Raw genomic sequence first — 26,054 nt, 5'->3', positions numbered from 1 at the left:
ACACACAAACTGATCAGGCAATATCGAATAAGGAATCAAGTTGGGCAACGCTTGGTCTACAATATCATAAAATAATCATATAGTGGCTTTAAACCTAAAAGCATGTACTCAATCCTCTGCGAAAACCAGCACCAATCAAGGTCACTAAGGCCCGAAAAAAATGTCCCCGCAGGGAAACCAAACTACAGCCATGGACTTAAGCAAGTAATTATAAACAAAATCTTATAGAAACGATAGACTCAATTTAAATTGGCTGACATAATTCGTCTGAAAAACATTGGGTGATAATCTTTTAAATAAAATTTTTACTATATAAAATTATAATGGAAAATTGCATTACCAAATTCCTGTTTGTAATCATATCCCATTAAATGAACGGTATTTATTAAGTAGGGGTTGAAACGAATGCAGTTCCATTCAATGATAACTTTAGTTCTTGTTCCAATAGTTAAAAGGATTGAAGTTATATGTGAACTGATAAAAATTGGTATCTATATATCACAATTTGCAATCTCGAATGTGTATAAAAGTGCTGTTATATAAGCCTTAACGAATCCTAATTTTGTAAGATCTGAATATAGCAGACTCGTTTCTCTTGACGCGCTCTTTCATAATTGTCGTATATTTGAATTTGTCGTAGTGATTCAATACGTATAAATTGTACTATGAATAAGTAATGCGATCCTAGACCTAAAAGGTAAATCAAATTCTTTTTAGTCATACATGTCACAGGGAAACCCCAAAATGCCCGAGAAATGACTTGCCACGATATAAACACCAATGTCCATCCTTGTGGTGATAGATATCGGAGTCCACACAACAAGCAAGCCTCGGACGAACATGAAAATAGGGTCTTCCACAAAATTATGGTTGGTTTCAAACAGTGGTCTAATTACCTATTAAACTAAAGTTAAAGGTGATAAATACAATTGGAAAATTGCCATGACCCAAAATCTTACGCAGTTTGTAAGCCACATCCCCATAAAAACGGGTTTTGATTTCAAGTAGGGGACTTTGTATTGCATGACAATACTGCATTCACTTGTTTACTTTACGACTGTCTATGTGAGATAGTTTCAAGTGAAATTTTGAAGTTAATGCGGATACTGTTCAAATTAGGTCAGATCACAGATCTTTCAGTCTCGGATATGTTAAAAAGTAGCATGATTTATGTTCCTTAATTTGTAATCGCTAATATTTGCTAACAAAATCTGCGAAATAAATACCAAAACTCTTTAACCCTTACCCTGCTCAATTTCTATAATGAACTTGTCCATCATTCAATTTGGAGTACTTCCCAAAATAATATTGACTGAATGGCTACCAGAAGAAGAAATCGCGTCCAGCATGATAAGGGTAAATGCAAACTTTTTTTTTAGTTCGTACATGTTTCCAGGCGCTTTGTCCAAAATGCACCCAAAGTGACCATTCTCACGATATAAACACCTGCAGTTGTCCATTGTCTTGTGTGAATTTCGGCGAGAAACACACAGCCAAGCCTCGCGACTGCAAGACATGGAAGATCGAAATAGAGGTTCTTCCTCTCAAATTTATGGTATTTGATTTCCAGAAGCTAGTCTAATTGCAATATTACCCACTATAGGTTAACAAGGGAGAATGACGACAACTCGGCTTTATCTCCTCCACCAAGCTCATGTTAAACAAGCGAGGTGAAATTCAAAAGGGTCGCTCTACTAGATTCAATGAGTTGATTAATGAATTGAGTCAAATGGATGCATTTTCTGCTATTCCCAAGCCAAAAAAGAGCCATCGTGAGAATTACAGGCGCATCTGTCCAAAATACGATCATAAATAAAAATGTGTTAAATTGCTTGATCTAATTTGCGTTGACAACGCCACTTGATACCATGTTCAGCGGATATTTGACTATTAAGACTAGCAGCGTGGTGAAACAGTTTTCAACATCTAAACAAATGATGCAATTAATTTCATCTTTTACTAAAACTTGGCGTAAAACTACCATAGGGTCTAATAAGTCCTGTAAATATGCAGAAAGGCTGTAACTAAATGTCCATATCTTTGTAAAGTATTGCTTCTTTTTCAATGGAATTTAGTAATACGTTTAAGAGTGTATATGTCTTGAAAAAAAGCTGAAAAACTGATAGAATCCGATAAGAAATGTTTCATAGAGAGAAAAAGGCAATATTCGGTTATAAAAATGTGCTCCTATTGGCATAATTTGAATACTATGTAAGGGATTAACTTGATACTTTATAAATTGATAGAGTTCAGTGAGAGGGAGTGCATTGACAATGAACCATAACTCTTGGTGGTCCCATTTTTGAATTATCTTCCTTTTTTGAAAACGTTGTCTGGGCCATAACTTGAATACTATGTAAGATATTGACTTGTTACTTTATATACTCATAGAGGTCAGTTAGAGAAAGTGCAGTGACAAGGAACCATAACTCTCGGTGTTCCCATTTTTGAATTTTCTTCCTTATTTGAAAATCTTGTTAATTCTGGGCATTACTCGAATACTATGTAATAAAATCTAAAACAAGATCCTTTGGAAGCATAGAATATTGACTTGATACTTTACATATTTATAGAGATAAGTGAGAGGGAGTACAGTGGTAAAGAACCACAATTCTTGCTGACCACATTTCTCCTTAACACAACCTCCGTGACTAAAACGCCCCTTATGCTGCAGTACTTTCGGAGAGCATCCACCGTTGTTACTGATCACCTTGTTTTATACAAATTTGAAATGTATATTAAACACATGCTTATGGAAAAATGTATTTTGACTTCAAGCGGCATGGAGGTGGTTGTAGACTGCGGTTATCATCTCGACTGTACATTTTATATTGCAGTATCTACAGCGTCGTTTCCAGTCTAGAGCTGTACAGCTTCTCGCTATGTCCATGGGCATGCTGCAAACGGTATTCTTGTTTTTCTCCTGCTAACATATATAAAATGATCAGTCAAATGGAAAGCACAGAAAAGGGTAATAACTCGACAATAACTAGGACTTTTACATTTAATACAAAAATATATTTACATTTCCCATAAACATGTTCGTTAACAGCACTGGACAGTCACTGTCTTAAAATACATAAATAAAGAAAAAATGGTTATTCAATAATAAGCCATATGCATCGACACGTAAACCTTAAACAAACTATGCAGTAATAGTATCTAAAGTATTTACTTTTTTCGAACAAGCAAAGGCTATACTATTCATATGATCGGTTATTATATCTAAAATTTTATCTTATACGTTTTGACTCACGTAGTTGTAACATCATCACGTGTCTTGTTTCAGCTGCTGTATGTCAGCATTGTCTTGTATTCTCCAGCTCTTGCGCTTGAAGCAGGTAATTGTGTACAATTCAGTTTCACTTTAAACGTATATATCAAAGTCGAGTAGATTAAAACGTATGTACAGTAGAAAGAGCTAAAAACTTATTTATTTATTTATTTATTTATTTATCTATTTATAAATGAAGGAGTATAAGTCCATTCAAAGCTGTTCATCAAAGAAACACCAAAATATCTATTACACGGAATGTTAACATTTTTTAATTTTGGACAAAATATATTTTATAAATCAGAGGCTATTGCTTGAAGGTTGATGACCAGTAGTGTTACTTATCAGTTAAATTAAGCTGCTGTAAGTGGAATACTGGAAAACATAACGAGTACAAAATAAATATATTGATATTCCATACATGCCCTGTTAACAAAATAAATGGCTTAACCGGATTACAAACAGACAATATATTGAATTAAGTCCTACTCTAGGCACTCTCTAAAACTGTAATTTCTTATTGATTTCTATTTCAGTAGCTGGATTTCCAGTTTGGTTATCAATTGTATTGATAGGGGTATTGGGAACTTTTTACACCGCTATTGTAAGTTTACATGCCTTTTGTCTGCCATTGTTATGTATTCACAGTTTCTATCATACGTTTATAGGGTAAATCAATAAAAACATGCAACTTCCTGAATGTAATTTGAAATACGTTGTAGGATGCTTCTAAAGAAAGTTGTAGAGCAAATTTCTGGGACTCGATGGCCGTGATGGCCTTACCTATGGCAAGAACTTGGATTACATTTTAAAATGATCTATTTGATAGCATTACGTCATTTCTAACGAAAGCAGGCATGTTTTATCCAAACAAGTACGCATTTCTCTTTTCTTTGCTTAACAACGCAGTCATGTTGATCAATATAAAATTTTAGTTTCTTCAAATTTCGGATTAAGTGGCGTTTATTTCAGCGAGGTTGCTGTGTAAAGCCAAAATTTAATGATGATCTGCGACCGAGAGGCGTTACTATTTCATTACCTCTCATGACTCAGTCAAGGATCTCCTCACAAATTTTATTACTAAGAAATCAGTTAGGAACAGACATATAGCACAATGCCATATAAATATATATGTAAACGGGATCCTTTATTCCAAAGAGATTACAGAATAAAGGCAATCATATGTTTCTAAGTGAGTGGCATTATATTTGCCTGATGTAAGGTCTGCTGTCTTAATTCTAAAAGCAATTAATAATCAAAACATTTTTTCGGGCTCCAATGTTGTCCCTTGAACGTTACGCTTGCCAGACAGAAATTACAGACTTCGTTTGTTGCTAGGCAACATATTCGTTGGAGAAATTGTAGAAGTTACTATACAGCTGCAACACTAATAAGACATGTATTCAATATGCAATGCGCTAGTCTTTACAGCAATGAATTCATTTTAATATTGAATGACCCTCTTCTATAATTAAACATTATCGAGAATTATGCACGAGTTCTGCGATGAAGATATTTGCGGTAGAAGAAGCTTATCTGCATGAAATGAATGACTATCAAACTAATATAAAATTGCAAACGTGTATATCAAGATATTTGACATTCTCAAAATAAGGACGTACTTATAAACTTTAAAATGTTATATGGTGATATAAATAAAGGAACATGTTTTACTAGGGAGGAATGAGAACCGTGGTATGGACAGATACATTCCAGTTTGTTATACTTTATGGTGGACTGACTGTGATACTTATACTGGTAAGTATCAATTCGTTATCGAAAGTGTCTTACTATTTTGCTTCAAATAATGACTCTAAGTAAACGAGTAGATGAAAAATGTGGTAAGCATCTTTCAGTTATGAATATAAGTGACAATTCTTAAGGCTCCAAAATATAAGAATTTTTTAGTTTTTCAATGGTTTTATGCGATTTCTTGCATAAATATATTACTTCCAACACAATGTGTTATAATAAACGAAACACTACCTTCTTTAATCCAAAAAATGTAATTTATCAGGGAAAATTCTACATTTCTTGAGTGTAATTACAATAAACCCTTATTGACTTTTAGTATCATACCATTAGGATTTTTGAGATCAAGTTTTTAAAGTCGAATGATATCAATGCCAGGTTTAAAAATGAAAATTACTGATCGATTACTGGTATTCCCATCGGAACTTTTTTCTTGCAAAATAACTTATTGTATAATTATGAGATCAATCGTTCTGTTTCACTGTATCTAAACATTCTATATTTGTCTTACATATTTGCAATATCACATAGTATCTTGAAGAAAAGTGGGGGAGGGGAGGTCCCAGTTAGGTGTCTGCACAAACTGTTTTTTGATTATATTTATACTTTGTGGTAATATACCTACATGTATTAAGTTTCATTAACAAGTGTTACTGTTACCAGTTTTGACTTACTTTTATAGATATTCACATTTAAAGTGGGTGGGGTAATCTGACATGTGACCAGCCAGGAACACAATTTCTGTTATTTTTTAAAAAATGGTTTTAACTATTTACCTGAAACTTTCATGATAAAATAACTATGCAATGGACATTCACACAACATGTTGCATTTTAAATTGTACTGAATACTTTTTTCATCACAGAGCCACAACACCTTAATATCTCAACTAATGAAAAATGTTTTAGGTTTTTGGTAAAGTTCGTCCATTGAAAATCAGTAAATTTGATTAGACCAATTTGTGGCTCTGTGATGAAAAAAGAACCATTTTTAAAAAAATAACAGAAATTGTGTTCCTGGCTGGTCACATGTCAGATTACCCCACCCACTTTAAATGTGAATATCTATAAAAGTAAGTCAAAACTGGTAACAGTAACACTTGTTAATGAAACTTAATACATGTAGGTATATTACCACAAAGTATAAATATAATAAAAAACCATTTTGCGCAGACACCTGTCTGGGACCCCATCCCCTTTATTTAGGCCTTGATCAAGTCTAATAATGGCTTAGAGAAGCTTTGAATAATCTAGGCATGTTAACACAACAGAAAATAGTAATTTATGATACTTTGTTAATGCTGATATTTTAGAGAAATTCGTATCTTTAATTTTAAAATTGTATGTCATTATTTCATTTCCTTCAGCTGTTTAGCTCATATGAGCACAAAATTCTAGGGGAAACTTGGTCTGGATATTACTTTGTTGGTCTAAAATTTGAAATGTTCCACACACACATTACCTGTCCATATTCATTAAGTAGAAAAGTGTAAGATATTCTTGTCGGAAAATACTGGAACCGTTTTCAAAATAATGTTACAAACAATGCGATATATATTTATCCGTTTAACTAAATTGATAATAACTGTCCTCAAAATTAGTAAGTAAGTTTCATTGTTTATGTAACTTAAAATATATTGTATTAACAACTATTACTGTAGTATATTTTTATCCTTAGGTACTCTGGTACGTATTGGTTATTAATTTCGTTTGCTATTATTTTAAAGCAGAGACACACAAGCAGAACAATTAGATACAATTACATTTATATATATTGTTACTTTTATATCTATAGTTGTGGCAGACCTTATATTTATTACTGATTTAGGCTAAGGTTAAGCTGATTTGTCATGTACATGTAGAATTTTAATATATCACTTTGTATAAGAAAAAAGATCACAAAGGTAAGTAAAATTTTGGTTCGTTTAAATGCTTATTCATAGCCTGGGATTCCAGTCTGACAAAGTCCAACTTTTTTTTCCTGCAAATTTACAGCCTGGGGAAACCTGTTTTCCGACCACAGCGCCACCTATATTACACCCGAAATAAGCGGGTGTTTGATAAAGAACGATAACTTCTGAAAGCAATTATCCATAGCCAAAAATAGAAACGGAATTCTCACGGAAAAGACAGATCGGAATCATGTAATTACAAAGATTTCCGAACATTTCCGGGCCATAGACAAATACCAGTTTGTACCTCCCATAGCTTTTCCAGCAAGTTGTAACAACTTTTAAATATGTCAGAATAAACTTAAATGTGCGTCATAGCTATCAAGATGTTATATTAATGCAGACCTAGTGATCTACGAAAATCGCCGAATTTTCGGCAGCATTGCCTCGTTTTCGTTTCAAACAAGCGCAAATATGATCACATATTAATTAGGCTATTTATAGAAATTCGATAATCAGTAGTGACATGGAAACTCCTTCAGATTTCCCCAGGCGTTGATAATCCTTTTCACTGTTAGTATTATATTTTCCATTTCTAAGGGTGCTATCTTTACCCATAGCTTATTTCTAGTTAATTTCCAAACCGCTGCTTCGAACAAGCTGTTTAACGAACATATGCAATGAACAATTAGGACAGATATTTTCATTCCCCGCAAAATTGTGTACTGCGTGTCTGTGTGATATAATATATTGAGGAAAGGTGACTGATGCAATGCTGATGGAAGATTTATTATTTCTACTTATTTTACTACATTTATTATTAGTATGCCCTGTACCACTTTGTCGAATTGCGCGTTTCCGTGTGAAACTCGCACTTAAAATGGGTTAGTAAAGTTTCTTGATAGGTACCATAGTTGTCAAAGTATATCTAGGAGTAGTGTATAGCAAATACTATGACATTTTCTTTCATTTACATTTACATTTACAACCTTAATGCATTCTTCATTTTAGAGTGTAATGGAAATAGGAAGCATATCAGCAGTTTTTGATTTGTCACTGAAAGGTGGTCGGATAAAATTTGATGAGTATGTCTTTATCATTTCCTTTTAATTGGTCTTTGCTGTCATTTTTCTTGAAAGTTGCTTGTTTACGATTTACATTGTTAAGTCTAATGTTCTGGGGCCCGTTTCACGAAACATACTTATGACAAAGGTCGAACTTATGATATATTTTAGGAGATAACTGTACAAAAATCTGTTTCACGAAACCTGTTGTTATTATGTTCAAACTTTAGTCCTTAATAAATGATGAACATGACTTAGGGTTAAACTAAATATGGCGACCGCTATGTTTTAATAGAGAAGTTGTGATTTATTACTTGTACGTGTACCCATATGCATGGAAAATCTTTAATAATAATTACAATAATGATAAATACGCACCTACTAAAATATGTTTAATAGATTTAATCGAGCTGCTTGCTACAAGTACCTTTTCAAATATATCTCTAAGGCTGTACAGTAGTAAAAAAAATCTTCTGAGATCTGTAACACATAGCCAGGCCCATTTCAAAAAAGGACTAGCCTTATGTTCTTAAATTACCTAAAGACCACCAAGAAAGGTAGGGGTCATGTATCTTCCAAGAGAGATTTTTTGTCTGACAGGTCAGCACTATGGAATATCTTCCAAACTGACGGCTAAAATGTAGGTATGAACACATGAGTATAAGGTCTGTTAACATTTCAATTAACGCAAACACTGTCCTTGAAAATGCCACCACAATGTCAAGCATAGGTCCACAATGAAATAAAAACAGGAACTGGCTTGCATAAAACATGAAAATGCCACTTTAAATGGGGAAAAAGTGAGGATGTTTTCATTCCGCCATTAGCTTGGAATTGCTGCTTGAATACCCATGTTCTGAATTTTGATACCTTTGACGCTCATTTAAAAAAACATGCCCGTACAAGTATTAAACCGGAACATCTTTAGAAACGTGTATTCAGGGCTTTGACAGCATGGAGGATGGGGAAATTTTCAAGGTAAGGCAGTTTTCGTCATGTAAGTGCAAATTTGACATTGTCGGTAAAATTGACATTGCGATAACAAAAACTGTTTATATGAACGTTCTTAACTGGTATCTGATAATGTTAGTTGCTTTATCATGTTGTAAAATTTAATGAAATGCATCGCACATATGCTACATATTTTGATAACAATTAAAATGTGTATTTTACAATTTATGTAAAAACAGACAAAGGAATCATGAATAAATGACAAACGTTTTTTTTTCCGAATGTCGATCGAGAGGTATCAAATTCGATTTCAATATTTGGTTGAGGCAATTATTTTCCACGACGATCTGTCATGAAATTATCAGTCTATAACACTTTATTCATATGAAAAAGGTATCCATTTTTGCGGAGGGAGTCAAAAGATAACTACGTCTTATATATCATAACATATCATTGAGTTATTTATATCTGTATTATACCGTGATATGACGAAAACTTGTAAACATATTTAGTATTGTCTACTAAGTACCAGAGGATATCTTTCCGTAAGTAGCAGTTACAAAGAATAATAAAAAGATTTGAATCCTCGCAAGTTAGTTGGGAATTTGTAGAACTATTTACTTTAACTTACAGAGTTTGGGTTTAAAGACGTAGGACAAAAGTTTTTCCAATGGGTTAAGAATCATTTCATACTCCATGAGATTCAAGAACATCAGTTTCAAAGACAAAATGAGATTAGAAAAGCAGAGGCATATACTGACGCTCTCAGACAACACCAAAAATGACATTTTGAGCGATTTGATGAAGTTCCAAAATTAGCAATGTACCCTTGGTCCGTTACGGAGCCCTGTGGGATTTCTGTTTATCTGTTCTGTTTATCCAGAGCTAAAATATTTTTTCGTAGATTAAAAGCAGACATGCTGTTCTAAAGCCCAGGTAATTCTAAATCGTAATAAAGTGCTGAAAATTGGCTCCCCAATAGCAAAAAGAAATATTAAAAAGAATAAAGAAGTCCACGCGCATACATTTAGACGGGGTGACCCCTGCGCGTGACCTCTGACTATCTACGAATCAAACTGCGGCTTTCGTTTTCAAGTTTAGCATTTCTACTTTCATGTTATTTACTTCCGGAAATAGCTGAATGTCGAGTGACATCATTTTCTGTGTTGTCAAAAACATACATGTGCTAGCCGTCCTAAGAATATGGTATTTTCTTTTCGCACTATTCAAGCATTTCTGAAATTAGGAAAAGTTGATAAAATTGGGGTAATTTATAAAACCTATAATATCCCACGCAATGTTATAGGAATTTCAGGTCTTATATATTACTATGAAAACTCGGTGAAATCGGTATTAGATAACTTAAAGCATAAATGTCACTAACAAATCTCTTTAGTTTTGATATGTTTGCATAATTACCCCACCAACATTTTTTTTCATTGGAAAAAAGTGTTTAAATCTTTAAAAAAATCTGTTGTTTAGATTTTACAAATATTTTCTGCTTTAATTGTTACCCTATCGTTAGTTAATTAGATTGATCAAAATAGTGAGTGAGTGGTAACTAACCCCAGTGGTGATTTAAGTTTATACTAAATAAGTTCATTTATTAAATGAAATCGTATCTCCTACGTATGTGTAAGTAAGATAGCATAAAATGTTAATTATTGAACAGACTGATAAAAGCATGAGCAGTTTCAAATTATTAAAGTAAGCACAACCTGACTCGGATTGGTGGCTTGAAGTAATGTAATAATGTATTAAACTTACGTACAGGTATCTAACAAAATAGTGCGCGATAGGGTGCTTTATAAGATGTATGTGACCTTAAAAATATAGACATTAGGAACTCAATATATTAGTACATAAATCATCTTTACTTGAACGTCTGGGTACACATGATATATTTTAATATCGGGTCGACTACATCACGCGAGTGTGACAGTATACATGTTTGACCTGATTCATTGTACATTTGCTTATGTCGGCAAAAGTGAGGGTGTGTTGTTTCTCGCAACAAGCAGAATCTGTTTAAGGTAGTTCTTCACGTTTGATAAACCGAAAATGATGGCGTAACGTTATTTATCTGAAAAACGTGGAATAAAGCCTGGATTCGATTTACAGAAATTAAAATCATTTTATGAGTTAATAGCAACCTATGAGCAAATTTATGACAATGGCACTGTTACTGTCTTTCTAAAGTTAAATATGATATTAAAACATCTGACACGTTAAAAATTCAAAATAAATTAGCGTGAAAAGTGCGGTTCACTTTAATCATGGTCAAATGGCTTGCATTTCAACTACCGTCGTCCATGAACAGGCTCATTCAAACCGAGCATGCAACGTTTTCGTTTTTGTCGTGCCGGGCGACTTTTTTATTCTATGTATCATGTAACAACTGTTTTGACAATTCTTACGTTCTGTCTTAAATAACTCCATTTATAGGCTATGCCTAAATTTAACTTCATGAAGCCTCTGCGGTTCAGATTATTTTTGCATTAAAATGACGTCATGACGTTACGTGTCAGTTACTACACAAAATTAATAGCTTTTATCTTGAAAGTACGTAATTCTGAGTATTTGTTTTATTTTAGCTGTTTTAAATAGTCATTTTAATGCCGAAATTTTTATTGGTCTTTCGCTTTGAATATTGATCTATATTGTGTGAATTTTATGTACAAAAACGTACTTATTTTGAAATGCCATGCGGAATGTAAGGACATGGAAGATGGCAACTGATGTTTTAGGTAATATAGTTGGGTTCAAGACCACTTATTACGGCCATTTTCAATTAGGAAGTTTGATTTGTAATACCTATTTATTCCTTTTCCATTAATAATTTTGTACTTATATATTATTAATATGCTCAAGATAGATTGGGTACCTTGCAAAGTGTTTGATATTCTTCCAATGATATCGCCCAACTGTTCCATTTTGGTCGTAAGAGTTCTTTACTGAGTTCTTCATAAATGTTAGATTTTCACTGGAAGTATTTATGAAATTTGATTTTCCTATCTTGGTTATTTTAGCACATGTAATAATCATATAAACATATATTGCCGAAGGGTAGATATGAATATAAGCTCTATTACCAAAGATGTACATTTACAAGTACACATTTTGCTAAAATTAATTATAAATGTAAGGTTATAGAATTACTATTACCTCTCTTTGCCTATCTCGGTTGTGCAACCAAGATAGATTGAAAACAGATGAATTCCGAAGTTATACGTTGTCTTAAAACGTGCCTTTTGTTTCAGGTAGTTGAAATATCCCAATATTTATTAAATGCAAAAGTTAAGCTAGAAATTATGTTGAAATCTAAAGAAATAGTCCACGTTTTACATTCTATTGTATTAAAGGGACGTAGTTACAAAATTTCATGAAAAGTATTAAAATATACATTTCTAGAAGAGATTTTACTGTGTGTAAAGGGTCTTTTTGTTCCTTAAATAAAGCTCTACCAGAATACATGAAAACTGAAAAAAAATACCATAAATGTTGCTCAGATGTGATTGACCACCTCTAAATATTAGAGAAAATATGTCACCAAGGAAACACGAGTCTCGCGATATATACATTTTAAGCTTGTTACCCGCCACCAGAAGGCGGTGGGTTTATTGGTATGCTAATTTTTTTTCGCGTGTGGGACATGGAGCAAGTCACGTGACAGGTTTTCGATACTGTACAGATTTTTTTATTCGTAGATGTGTGATACACTAATAATTTATTTAAATGATAAAATATTATATTTATGTATATATATTTTATCATTTTTTTTAAAAATAAGAAAAAAACTTGGGTCACGTGACACGTTTCTACCGTCTTCGTAACACACCACCGAGTTACGACCATCTTCGACTTTCGCTTTCGGGTGGCTGTGACCTAGTTAACACGATCCTTTTGTTAATATTTTTATTTTTACAATTTTCACCTTTCATGTGGTACACTTGGCTTAGATACAAAAAAAATTATAATTTGGTTGTGATGTAGGATTATCACGATTATCGGGGATTTGTAGAATAAAGCGTTTTGTTTTTATTAAATTGTAACAACGGATTGATGCGTATGGCGTCATCAATATCTGCGTACATAACATGTAAACAAATAATCAGCGGTTCAGTAAGATGATAACCTTTGATAGAGATATGTAAAGTTTGTTGAGTAAATGGAAATGTGTTTACATTACATCTACTAGGATTCTGGTTAGGAAAGTGTGGTTAGTTTGCATAAACTATAGATATTAGATTTTAAGGATATAATTTAATATATTTAGATTGCCATGACCTGTAATGACCCCAATTGTTTTTGAGATAATTAGCCCACAAAACATTGCTCACAATAAAAAATGACATTCATTATGACTGATCTGAATATACTTTTCTGGCGGCTGAAAAACTTTTGACTTGTATTAGAAAGCTAACAAGCATACCAATAAAATACTACGCAGACTCTTGTGGATACCTGTGAAACTGAAATACGCTGAAGAGTAAAATATCCATGGTTTCCTACTTCTTTTAACATAAAATAACTTTGCATGGTCATGTACTTCAAACCGGAATGAAATTGTGAATTTGAACAGACAAAGATACACGAACTTGAAACTGTTACAGCTAATACATCAAATTACACGAAATACAAAAAATAATACGGTTCTATTATTAAATTTGATTTGCCCTGATGATAACTACATCTAGGTGGTATTTTAACACGCAGCATGACATTTTGTGAAACCATGTAATTTACTACAGCATCGAATTACTAGCATAATGAAAAGCTGATATATTTGTAGCCTACCTTTCTCATTCTTACGAAAACGGGTTATCACCTTGATAATTGTACCTTGATGCATAATTTAAAATCTCGATTCAGAAAAGTTTAGTGTTCGAAAGCACATAACATTACTTGTCATTATCTGTGTATACGGTGCTATGTTTCAACCAGAAGAGTTTTCGCCACAAGAGCTTGAATGCATAATAAAATACATGAAATAAGACTTCGATATTTCTCAATATATGTGAATTGGCTTGTAACGTAAATCAGTTGGGCTCTTTTGTTGTTTTTATCACTCTCGTTCTTACCTTTTTAGACAGCTTATTAATACGTATCATTTTTATGTGTGTTTTTTGTTGGGGTTAACATCGCACCGACACAGTTTAGGTCATATGGCGACTTTCCAGTTATGATGGTAGAGAAAGACTCCAGGTGCCCCTCCGTGCATAATTTCATCACGGGCAGGCACTTCTGTAGAACCAGCGATCTTCAGTAAGCCAGCTGGATGGCTTCCTCACATAAGGAATTCAACGCCCCTTATGAGGCTCTAACCCACAGCGATGCAGGGCAAGTGATTCAGTCAGCGACCTAAACCACTTTGCAACGCAGGTCCCCGTGTGTCATTACAAGACTCAGTCTTTCGCGTCAACGATTTAAGGCCATTTTCCTTGTCTGCTTTCTTTCTTATACTACGTGTGTGCATTCAAATAACTTGGCATAAACATTTACCGTAGCATAACTAGGTGCTGTGTTAATACCGATATCCCTGCTTAAAGGTTAGGACACACTTTGAGATACAACAATTTTATATAATTTTCTTGTCCCGTCAACATAGCTGTTCAATTACCTCTACGGTAAACATTTACTTTCACTAGATATGTTTCATGAAAGGCCTAGATATTAGCTAATAGGTCAAGGTTACACATGGAAGTCCTTGTCCAGTATACTTTTTGTTTGTTTGTTTGTTTCTTTGGGGTTTTTTTGTATACTCAAAAACAATTTGGAACCAATATTCACCGTAATAAGACGATATGTCATATCTAACACTTGACCTCGAGCTCAAACGTCAAGATCACACAGATCCCGTTCCATTTTTGTCGTATGACCTATTACTTGTTTATACCTGGAAGGATATTCAAGTCTCTTGGTACAAACTTTCACTGTCGTAATGAGATGTAAAATGCAATCATTCAGTGGTGAAATATTTTCCAGCTTTGATGGAAAAGAAGACCCACCCCCACCCCCCACCCCGCGCCCCTCCGTGCATTAGTTCATCACGGGCGGCCACCTGGGTAGAACCATCGGCCTTCCGTAAGCCAGGTGGATGGTTCTCTCACACAAATAATTCAACGCCCAAAGTAAGGCTCGAACCAACATCGATGCGGGGCATGTGATTCAAAGTCTGCGACATTAACCACTTGGCCACGGAGGCTTCCAAATGTCATTAACAGACTCAAACTTTCATAATCTTTACTTCACAAACTGTGGGGCGTCCGTGTTCTATTTACATATTTCAGGGTTTTTATGCCCCCGCCATAAAATGGGTGGGGGCGCATATAGTGATACCCCTGTCCGTGTGTCGTGTGTGTGTGTGTGTGCGTGTGCGTGTGCGTATGCGTGTGTGTGCGTGCGTGCTTTGTGTGTGTTTGTGTCTGCGTTTTGGTGTTCGTGTCCGGGCCATAACTTTGACATGCATGGTCCGATCTCAGAATAATTTCACACAAATGATAATCATGGATAGACAATGTGTCATGTGCAATATTCAGGTCTAAGGTCAAGGCCACAATCCTTGGTTGATATTAGCCAATTTATACTACATATATACTGATAATGTGGTCTTCCTGTCCGGTCCATAACTTTTACATGCATGGTCTGATTTCAAATAATTTGACACAAATAATAAGCATGGATAGACAATGTGTCATGCGCAACAACAAGGTTACTAGGTCTAAAGTCAAGGTCACACTTAGAGGCCAAAGGTCACATACAAGAATGCCTTTGTCCTGAGCATTTCTTCTTCATGCATGAGGGATTTGATGTAAGTTGGCACAATTGTACACCATCATGAGATAGGATGCCATGCGCAAGAACCAGGTCCCTAGTTTAAAATTACTTCCCTTTGTTGTTACTATAAATAGCTTATGTTGTATTTTTTATTATTGGTCGTAGGGAAAAATCAAGACCACTTTTCTGTAGTACAACATGCATGTTACATCCAATTTCGAGATGTATTTTGACCTATATATACCTACCTGGTAAGGATTTTTGTGTGGAATTATTTTTTGAAGATCAACTTCCCTTGGCCAAGGGTCCTTCGTTTTGTTTGTGAGCAGCACAATGCCTGTGACCTTTCTCATGTTGCGGGGACATCCGTGTCTGTGACACATTTCTAGTTTTAAATATGAATGGACGCTTTTACCTTATATACTTAATGTGTATATAAACTAGCACCTCTTTGACCAAATAAATAATATATTGAGGTGTTTCTAATTGTTTGCCACCATCACTGGAGCCGCGCCAGTAAGGTTGATCTGAATACTGAATGCCGGCCAGTTTCTGATAAAAAGTCGCTCATGGTTTCTAAACACCATTTTAGGCTGAGAAGTCGTCGTCTGTATCATTTGACGTAGAATTGTTATTATATGATTCTTTCGGATTATGGAGTTCACGGAGTACATTATTAAGCCAGCGCTGTGAGGCGTTCAAAATGTTACCAATTCAAATCAGCTCGAGAACATATGCCTAAAACCAAACTGAATCTGCCAGTTTTCTTCATTGTCTGATAGATCTGACATAAACCGAATAGTATAAATTATCGTGTAATATTTGATAATATATTTCTAATTAAATACTATGAAATATTGATGAAATAAAATTAATATCATTGTCTTTATTTTGCACTGCAGTTATACATATTTTTGTATATCTTCACTGCAGTGGTACATATTTTCTATATTTGTACCTCACCTGAAAATGCTCAGGTGAGTTTTTGTGATCGCTCAATGTCCGGCGTCCGTCGTCTGTCGTCTGTTTGTCAACATTTAGCTTGTGTATGCGATACAGGCTGTATTTTTCAACTGATCTTCATGAAATTTTGTCAAAATGATTACCTTGATAAAATCTAGGCCGAGTTTGAAAATGGGTCATCTGGGGTCAAAAACTAAGTCACTAGGTCAAATCAAAGAAAAACCTTGTGTATGCGATAGAGGCTTAATTTTCAATTTATCTTCATGCATTTTGGTTAGAATACTAACCTTGATGAAATCTAGGCCGAGTTCGAAAATGGGGCATCTAGAGTCAAAAACTAGGTCACTAGGTCAAATCAAAGAAAACACTTGTGTATGCGTTAGAGGCTGTTTTTTTTCAATTTAGCTTCATGAATTTTGGTCAGAATAATACCCTTGATAAAAGCTAGGCCGAGTTTGAAAATGGGTTATCTGGGGTCAAAAACTAGGTCACTAGGTCAAATCAAAGAAAAACCTTGTGTATGCGATAGGGGCTGTATTTTTCAATTAATCTTCATGAATTTTGATCAGAATGATTACCTTGATCAAATCTAGACCGAGTTCGAAAATGGGTTATCTGGGGTCAAAAACTAGGTCATTAGGTCAAATCAAAGAAAAACCTTGTGTATGCGATAGAGGCTGTATTTTTCAATTAATATTCATGAATTTTGGTCAGAATGATTACCTTGATTAAATCTAGGCCGAGTTTGAAAATTGGTCATCTGGGGTTAAAAACTAGGTCACTAGGTCAAATCAAAGAAAAACTTGTGTATGCGATAGAGTCAGTATTTTTCAATTTATCTTCATGAATTTTGGTCAGAATAATAACCTTGATGAAATCTAGGCCGCGTTCGAAAATGGGACATCCGGGGTCAAAAACTTGGTCACTAGGTCAAATCAAAGAAAAACCTTGTGTATGCGATAGAGGCTGTATTTTTAGCTCAGGTGAGTTTTTCTGATCGCTCTATGTTCGGCGTCCGTCGTCTATCTGTCTGTCTGTCAACATTTAGCTTGTGTATGCGATAGAGGCTGTATTTTTCAATTTATCTTCATGAATTTTGCTCAGAGTGATTACCTTGATCAAATCAAGGCTGAGTTCGAAAATGGGCTATCTGGGGTCAAAAACTAGGTCACTAGGTTAAATCAAAGAAAAACCTTGTGTATGCGATAGAGGCTGTATTTTTCAATTAATCTTCATGAATTTTGGTCAGAATGATTGCCTTGATCAAATCTAGGCAAAATTCGAAAATGGGTTATCTGGGGTCAAATACTAGGTCACTAGGTCAGATCAAAGAAAAACCTTGTGTATGCGATAGAGGCTGTTTTTTTTTTCAATTAACCTTAATGAATTTTAGTCAGAATGATTGCCTAGATGAAATCTAGGTCAAGTTCGAATATGGATCATCTGGGATCAGAAACTAGGTCAAATCAAAGAAAAACCTTGTGTATGCGATAGTGGCTATATTTTTCAATTGATCTTCCTGAAATTAAGTCAGAATGAGTGCCTTGATGAAATCTAGATCAAATTTGAATATGGGTCATCATGGGTTAAAAAGTAGGTAACTAGGTCAAATTAAAGAAAAACTTTGTGTATGCGATAGAGGCTGTATTTTAATTGATCTTCATGAAATTTAGTCAACATGATTGCCTTGATAAAATCTACGTTAAATTTGATTATGGGTCAGCTTGGGTCAAAAAGTAGGTAACAAGGTCAAATTAAAGAAAACACTTCTGTATGCAATAGAGGCTGTATTTTTCAATTGATCTTCATGAAATTTGATCAGAATGATTGCCTTGATCAAATCTAGGTCAAGTTTGAATATTGGTCATCTGGGTCAAAAAGTAGGTCACTAGGTTAAATCAAAGATAAACTTTCTGTAAGCGATATAGGCTAATTTTTTCAACTGATGTTTATGAAATTTTGTCAGAATGATAGCCTTGATAAATCTAGGTCAAGTTCGAATATGGGTCATCTGGGGTCAAAAACTAGGTCACTAGTTCAAATCAAAGAAAATACTTACTTATACTCAAGGTTTTTGCTCCAAGTTTAATGATAATTGGTCAGAATATTTTTTCCATGAAATCACTAAGTCAAATATGTTTACACTGTTATGTTGTGTTATGGTGTGTTTCTCAGGTGAGCGACCTAGGGCCATCTTGGTCCTCTTGTTAATTGAGGTATTTAAGTATTCTTGGGCAGTAACTTTGGTATAATTTGAAGTGGTTAAAATGCAGACGGATAGTGAAGCAAACTCATAGGATTTACAAAAATCACAACCCGCCTGTGGTACATTCTAACCGGTATATGTACGAGTACATGGCATTTAACCCTCCGCAAAGGACATTACTCGAGAGACAGTTTGATACGCAAAACAAAAATAAAACCCAACGAATATGTCCAAATTGCTGAGAACTGTGACTTGTTGTTGTTGCCATTCGTTCAATGACAAGGTATGACAAAATATATATTTCTCTCATGGCAACGTAACTCATGAAATATTTTATTTCATACCATTTGATGAAAATGAAAACCATATTCATGCAAAAATATCTTGATAACCTCTAAATATTTCGATGCATCACCTCTTGCAAAGATTGTGCTGAAGTCATCGTGAACAAAGGCTAATAGTTCTTTTTTTCCCCGTAGAATAAACCCGGATCCTCGTGTACGTCATACAGTATGGGGATGTATTATTGGCGGTGCGTTTAATACGTTGCCCAATTGTTGTAGCCAGTCAGCAATACAAAGGATATCTTCCATAGAAAAATCTAAGGATGCCAAAATGTATGTATAGCTTATGGACTTTAATGTAGTGTAACCGGCATAAAACTTCCGGCTTTTTTCCATTTGTGAGCAAAATATAATTTTCAGCAACCTCTAACTTTGCTATTGTTCGGGTTTTTGCTCCCATCCTTTTTCCATCATGAGCAAAATATAATTTTCAACACTAAGCTAACTTTGCCATTGTTCTGGTTTTCGCTCCTATCCTTTTTCCATTCATGAGCAAAATATAATTTTCAACAACATTCTATTTTAAATTCATTTCGTTGAAATTGATGAGTTAGTTTGCTATAATCTTTACTTTAAATTTACTTTGACCATTCTGTTGATTCATCTAGCGCTGCTGCCCTGAATATTCCACTGGCTGTAATCTTCATTGTCATCCTCATACTGACTGGGCTGGTGCTTTATGCATACTTCGTTATCAAAGCATGTGATCCTTTGGCCAATGAACAGGTGTCAAATCCAAATCAGGTTCGTCGTTTGCAGATTAGTAAATTGAATTTGTACATAGTTTCCTTTTGTATTTTGTTCTGAGTATTTTTTCTGACTGTTTGAAGTACAGACTTTCTACATTGAGCACGTTGTTTAGCTCACCTGAGCAATGTTCAAGTGTGTTATTGTGATCACTTGATCTCCGGCGTCCGTCGTCTGTCTGTCTGTTGTATGTCAACATTTAGCTTGTGTATGCGATATGGCTGCATTTTTCAATTGATCTTCATGAAATTTGGTCAGAATGATAGACTTGATGAAATCTAGGTCGAGTTTGAATATGGGTCATCTGGGGTCAATAAGTAGGTCAACAGATCAAATCAAAGAAAAAAAATGTGTATGCGATACAGGCTGTATTTTTAATTGATCTGCATGAAATATGGTCAGAATAATTGCCTTGATAAAATCTAGGTTGAGTTTGAATATGGGTCATCTGGGGTCGAAATGTCGGTCACTAGGTCAAATCAAAGAAAAACATTGTGTATGCTATAGAGACTGTATTTTTCAATTGATCTTCATAAAGTTTGGTCGAAATGATTGCCTTCATGAAATCTAGATCGAGTTCGAATATGGGTCATCTGAGTCAAAAACTAGGTCACTAGATCAAATCAAAGAAAAACAGTGTATGCGATAGAAGCTTTATATTTCAATTGATTAAATTTTGGTCGGAATGATTGCCTTGATGAAATCTAGGTCGAGTTCGAATATGGGTCATCTGGGGTCAAAAGGTAGGTCACTAGGTCAAATCAAAGAAAAAACCTTGTGTATGCGATACAGGCTGTATTTTTAATTGATCTGCATGAAATATGGTCAGAATAATTGCCTTGATAAACTCTAGATTGAGTTTGAATATGGGTCATCTGGGGTCAAAAAGTCGGTCACTAGGTCAAATCAAAGAAAAAGATTGTGTATGCTATAGAGGCTGTATTTTTCAATTGATCTTCATAAAATTTGGTCGGAATGATTGCCTTGATGAAATCTAGATCGAATTTGAAAATGGGTCATCTGAAGTCAAAAACTAGGTCACTAGATCAAATCAAAGAAAAACAGTGTATGCGATAGAAGCTTTATTTTTCAACTGATTAAAATTTGGTCGGAATAATTGCCTTGATGAAATCTAGGTCGAGTTCGAATATAGGTCATCTGTGGTCAAAAAGTAGGTCACTAGGCCAAATCAAAGAAAAACCTTGTGTATGCGATAGAGGCTGTATTTTTCAATTGATCTTCTTGAAATGTGGTTAGAATGATTGCCTTGATGAAATCCAGGTCAAGTTAGAATATGGGTCATCTGGGGTCAAAACCTAGGTCACTTGGTCATATCAAAGAAGATACTTGTTTAAACTCAAGAGACCACATTTTTGGTCCAATCTAATGAAACTTGGCCAGAATATTTGTTTCCATGAAATCACTGGGTCAAATATGTTTACAGAGTTATGGCGTGTTTCTCAGGTGAGCGACCTAGGGCCATCTTGGCCCTCTTGTTTATCATGCAATTACTATATCAACTGCCTGATAAAGCCTGTCTGAGAAAAGCAGCCTTTCTCAGGTCAGTGACTTGAGAACACTTTACACTGTGTAAACCTATGATAAAGTCCAAAGACATCAGATTGTGTCTGCCTTGCATTTGTAGATTAATAAGTACAGACATCTAAAATCCTGAACGAACGCTTTACATGAGTCATATTCCGTTTCTACGAGCGTTTCCGTCATAAAAACTTTTTGTGGTATGAAAATATGGTAGGCATATGCTATACATTAATGACATGGTCTAACGTACCTAATATGAGCGCGTAACAAAATAGCGTCGTTTTGAAGAAAATATTTCAAAAAAGAAGTCCGGCAAAACAGCAAAATTTATTCTATCCCTACGTTTTGCCCTTTATTTCGCATGAAGGTAGGATAAAAGTTGTTAATAATGACATGATAAATAGAATAACAGGTTACTGTCTTTTGAGAAAGGGATTTCTCAGACTCGGCTAGATATGGTCAGGAAGGAGCGGCCTCGTCTAAACAGTAGCCTGTTATTCTGACTTAAGTATTAGTAGTAGTAACGTCTATAAAAATATTTGTGTATGCGTTCAAGCAGAGGTAAAATTTGTTCATCTTTATATGCTTGCATCTTCAACACTCCTTCCACTTCTTTCAGAGAAATAAACATATTAATTCATGCAAGTATAATTGATATCTTCTGAATTTAAGTTGATGATATATTTCGTCATGAAGGCACTGAGGGATGTGCCAGGACTTGCTGGCGTATTTCTTGCAGCAATGTTTAGTGGAGCTTTAAGGTAAATAGTTATAATTAACCAATTCTTTCTAGTTTTATTTTTCAATCGGGCATACTTTTCACTAGCGTATCAAATTAACAAGAATATTCATCCTACCCTTTACTTACCGAATTAATGGATACTTTACACTAATAACAGCAACAAGGTAATACTCACTAGTAGTATAGCACGTGATATAAATGGGCAGCTGTAAATATGCACCTAAGCGATCGGGTGGCTAAGGTCGTTGTCTTCCACTCACATGCCCTTAACCGAACTCTCATTTAAAGAAGCCACCAAGCAGGCTTACGTAACCTCATGGTTCTACCCATGCAATCATCCGTGCTGGCAGGACTTTGGGTTGAGTGCTGTACAGCCAATAACTGTGATGTGACTTAAAACTAATTAAAATGATCTATAGTAGAAAAGAAACAATTTCACATGAAAAAATACAGTGAAACACCGCTCGCTCGAGGTCGCAAGGGGATGAGCAAAATGCTCGAGTTATCCATGGTTTCGAGCGACCCAAACATTGACCAACATACTAAGAAAATTGAAGTTTGGTTTACCAATTGTCATCGAGACAATTTGCAAAGGAAACGGTGATGCGTAATAATAACACACTCGCGACATTTTCAAAAAACGTATTACAAACGTTATTTATGATAGATCGTAAATGGCACATGTGAAGAAACCGCTAAGACATTTTTTTATTTGAAATACTGTAATCGAATTCGCAATTTTCTTCTCCAAATTAAGATCTCATAATTATAGTCTCAGTTTTATGAAAAGGCTTTATTTGCATGCAAACAACTGTTGATTAAAATATTAAGATCTCATAATTATCTTCTCGATCCCGCAGAAAAAAGTAATAATTAATAACAATTTTGATCAATAAAATTTTTCTTCCACCTTTCATCAATAATTAATCTCATTATCAGATCAAATATACCGATAAACAAACATTTAAGATAGTCTGGGAATTCTCACGGCGTGCGAAAATTTTAAATTAACCAATACATTCTGACCGCCGAAGGTGTGAAAATGTTGACACCTTTGCTCGAGTTTGCCATAAGCAACAAAGAGTAAATTAATACACAGGGACCAGATGTCATGCTCGAGCGATCGAGTTATCGATGCTCGACCCATCCATGGGAATTTCACATAGAAAATAGAAGGAAATCGGCCGGGACCACATGAATTGCTCGAGCGAGCCCGGGTGCTCGAGTCATCGATGCTCGAGCGAGTGGTGTTTCACTGTAATGTATTTCAATTAAATGTTTCACGAAAACAAGAATACATTCCAGACTTGCAAGCATATTTTTTTCAATACCAATGAGTAATTAAAGATGCATACAAATAGAAGATAAATAACATCTAAGATTAAAAGTCTGTTCATTCAAACACTTTTCCGTGAGTGAATATTTTCATAGTGAATATTTTAACATATTGAAAAAAAAAACACATTACGTTAGCAGGTATATATGATGACGCATTCAGTTATGCCTAAATTAGTAAAGACAGTAGTAATAATAAATCTTGAAGTATTTTCGAAAATAGTCATTAACACGTCATTTTTATCAGAAATCTTATTATATTTTAGTACCTTGTCTTCGGGCATAAACTCAATGGCTACAAACGCTCTTCAAGATATCCTGTGTGATTATTTGAAGGAGGCACAACAGATTAAAAAGACATTTATTTTAAAACTATTAGGTATACACACACATTTAAAACAGCCCAGGATATATCTTCATTAAAATACTTATAAAAATGGATAGAATAATGTTCTTATAAGTAATATCATATTTAGTTTTATGTCATCTCATTGTATTAATACATTCACCTAAGAATATCATTCATAGGCCGATGCAGAATCCACATTAGGTTGAAAATATCTTTCAAGTATAAATTATTTCCTTTTTTTTCAGCTATACTTATTTATTTAAACTGGTAAAATATTACGGACAAACGTGAACTTTTTCTATCATTTTCTTGTTCAATTGTCTAGTTCTAGTATATGGCATTTTGGCTGTTGTATTCGCGTATCTGTCCCAGTATTTGACAGCACCGGTGACTCAGGTAATTATATAATGTTCTATTATTATGATATATCATGGTTATTATGGGGTATTTCAACCCCTTCAAATGGATGCTTTTACTTTAGAATTAAAAAGAGCATAATAAGAACTTTTGATATTTGTAGAAATACCTTTTCTTATTATTTAGAATTTATTTTGACAGATATGTATCCCCGTCTAACTAACGAGTATTATTTAATATATTTATTACAATTTACCAGATACTAGTACTACTAATAATAGCACTCTTTCGATACAAATATGTTCAAAGTGCTTCGCATACGAATGCAGGCACTAAAGACTCGGAATTTATCCATTAAAGATACGAGATACGAAGATGCACACCTAGCAAAAAGTTATCAGTGAGAGAAAGACAAACTTAGATTCAGATGCAGATATATCCGGGTAGCTCATGGACAGTAAATAAAGTGAAAATCCTCTGGGTCCTCTGGATTATTAGTAACATTCGAACTATTCCACCACTGATCTACCTTAACTTTTATGCATCCTATTTTTCATGACTTCCAGATAGTTTGATTCATATATCCTTAAGGATATGCCAGTAAACTGTATGTTAAAATCTTATTATTCATCCTATCAAATACAGATGGGCAGCACAGCTTTTGGTGCAGCCGGTGGTCCAGTTGTTGGTATATTTTTCCTGGGTGCTGTTTTTCCAGCGGCTAACAAAAAAGTAAAAGTTTGATGTTTTGTGTCCTAAAGTTTCTTGAAGAGGCAATTATATTGAATCAATATTGTTTTTTCGCAATTAATTTTTTCTGTCTGTATTCCATCAAACCAGTTAAATGGTTCAATTGATTTTCTTAGACAATTAGATTATATTCCAATGGAAGGTGACTGTTTCTTTCCAAAAATGGTATTGAAGTGTAATACATTTACAAATGATGTGAATTATAATATACAAGGCTTATTAAGCTATTAAAGATACCTAGAAGTGTTTAATACATTTTTGCTTTCTTAACAGGGTGCGTTCATTGGAGGAATATGTAGTATTGCTATCAATATGTGGATTGCCCTAGGCTCCTTTATGTATGGTAATAAAGCCCCACTGTCAAAGCCAGTCACTACATCCGGATGTTACCAAAATGAAACCGACTTACCAGAGCTTAATATAACACTACCAACTGGAAGTTCAACATTTGAAAACTCCTTTAGTCGTTATAAGAATAATACTACATCAATGGATATTCTCGTGCAAGTATCATCTTTTCACTACCTTTAGTATGAGTTTATTTCATGGTTATACACATGCATTTCCATAATCATGAAATTCTGTATGGCAAGAGCGGAGCTCGATTTCCAATATCCAATTAACTAGCAGTGCATATTTCGTATAACGTAAAATGCATCCTGTTAAAACAATTATCTTACCGACTAGCTTGCAATGTGAATATGTGTAGTTCCTTTGCTTTTTTCAATGTTTTATGAGTACAAATTCGATTTGTTTAACAGAGAATCGCTTTTCCTTTATATTTCCTTGATCTCATGTTAAGCTATAGGACAACTGGTATTATATCTTATTCTACAAAGAACTCCATTGGTGTTGATACGAAGTTTTTAAACCTCCTAAATATTTTGATTAGTTTGAATTTACCTTGAAACAGAATTTTGATGGGAAATCTTTTTTTTCATTTTAATATTGGCTTTATTTGTTAAAGGATTATAATACTTTATTGACATAAAAGAAACACTTAAATACAG

General features: G+C 34.3%; 1 protein-coding gene across 3 annotated transcripts in view; it reads left to right on the top strand.

Moving 5' to 3' along the window:
• Positions 1–26,054, top strand: part of LOC123545073 (sodium-coupled monocarboxylate transporter 1-like) — a 61,665-nt gene that overhangs the window by 27,467 nt on the left and 8,144 nt on the right. Inside the window, exons 2-13 of one of the 3 annotated variants that reach the window (XM_045331352.2) lie at positions 2,838–2,906; positions 3,290–3,341; positions 3,811–3,878; positions 4,952–5,032; positions 7,929–8,002; positions 19,358–19,495; positions 19,831–19,966; positions 22,184–22,272; positions 23,855–23,967; positions 24,263–24,333; positions 24,940–25,026; positions 25,318–25,547. In XM_045331352.2, coding sequence (XP_045187287.2) covers positions 2,838–2,906; positions 3,290–3,341; positions 3,811–3,878; positions 4,952–5,032; positions 7,929–8,002; positions 19,358–19,495; positions 19,831–19,966; positions 22,184–22,272; positions 23,855–23,967; positions 24,263–24,333; positions 24,940–25,026; positions 25,318–25,547 — 1,208 coding nt within the window. The remainder of the gene's footprint in view (positions 1–2,837; positions 2,907–3,289; positions 3,342–3,810; positions 3,879–4,951; positions 5,033–7,928; positions 8,003–19,357; positions 19,496–19,830; positions 19,967–22,183; positions 22,273–23,854; positions 23,968–24,262; positions 24,334–24,939; positions 25,027–25,317; positions 25,548–26,054) is intronic. The other 2 variants (XM_053538729.1, XM_053538739.1) reach the window with 2 other exon arrangements.

The sequence above is a fragment of the Mercenaria mercenaria genome, chromosome 1 (genome assembly GCF_021730395.1).
Source record: "Mercenaria mercenaria strain notata chromosome 1, MADL_Memer_1, whole genome shotgun sequence".
NCBI classification, from domain to species: domain Eukaryota; kingdom Metazoa; phylum Mollusca; class Bivalvia; order Venerida; family Veneridae; genus Mercenaria; species Mercenaria mercenaria.
Note: the sequence above shows the minus strand (reverse complement) of the source record. Positions and strands in the feature narration are given on the sequence as shown.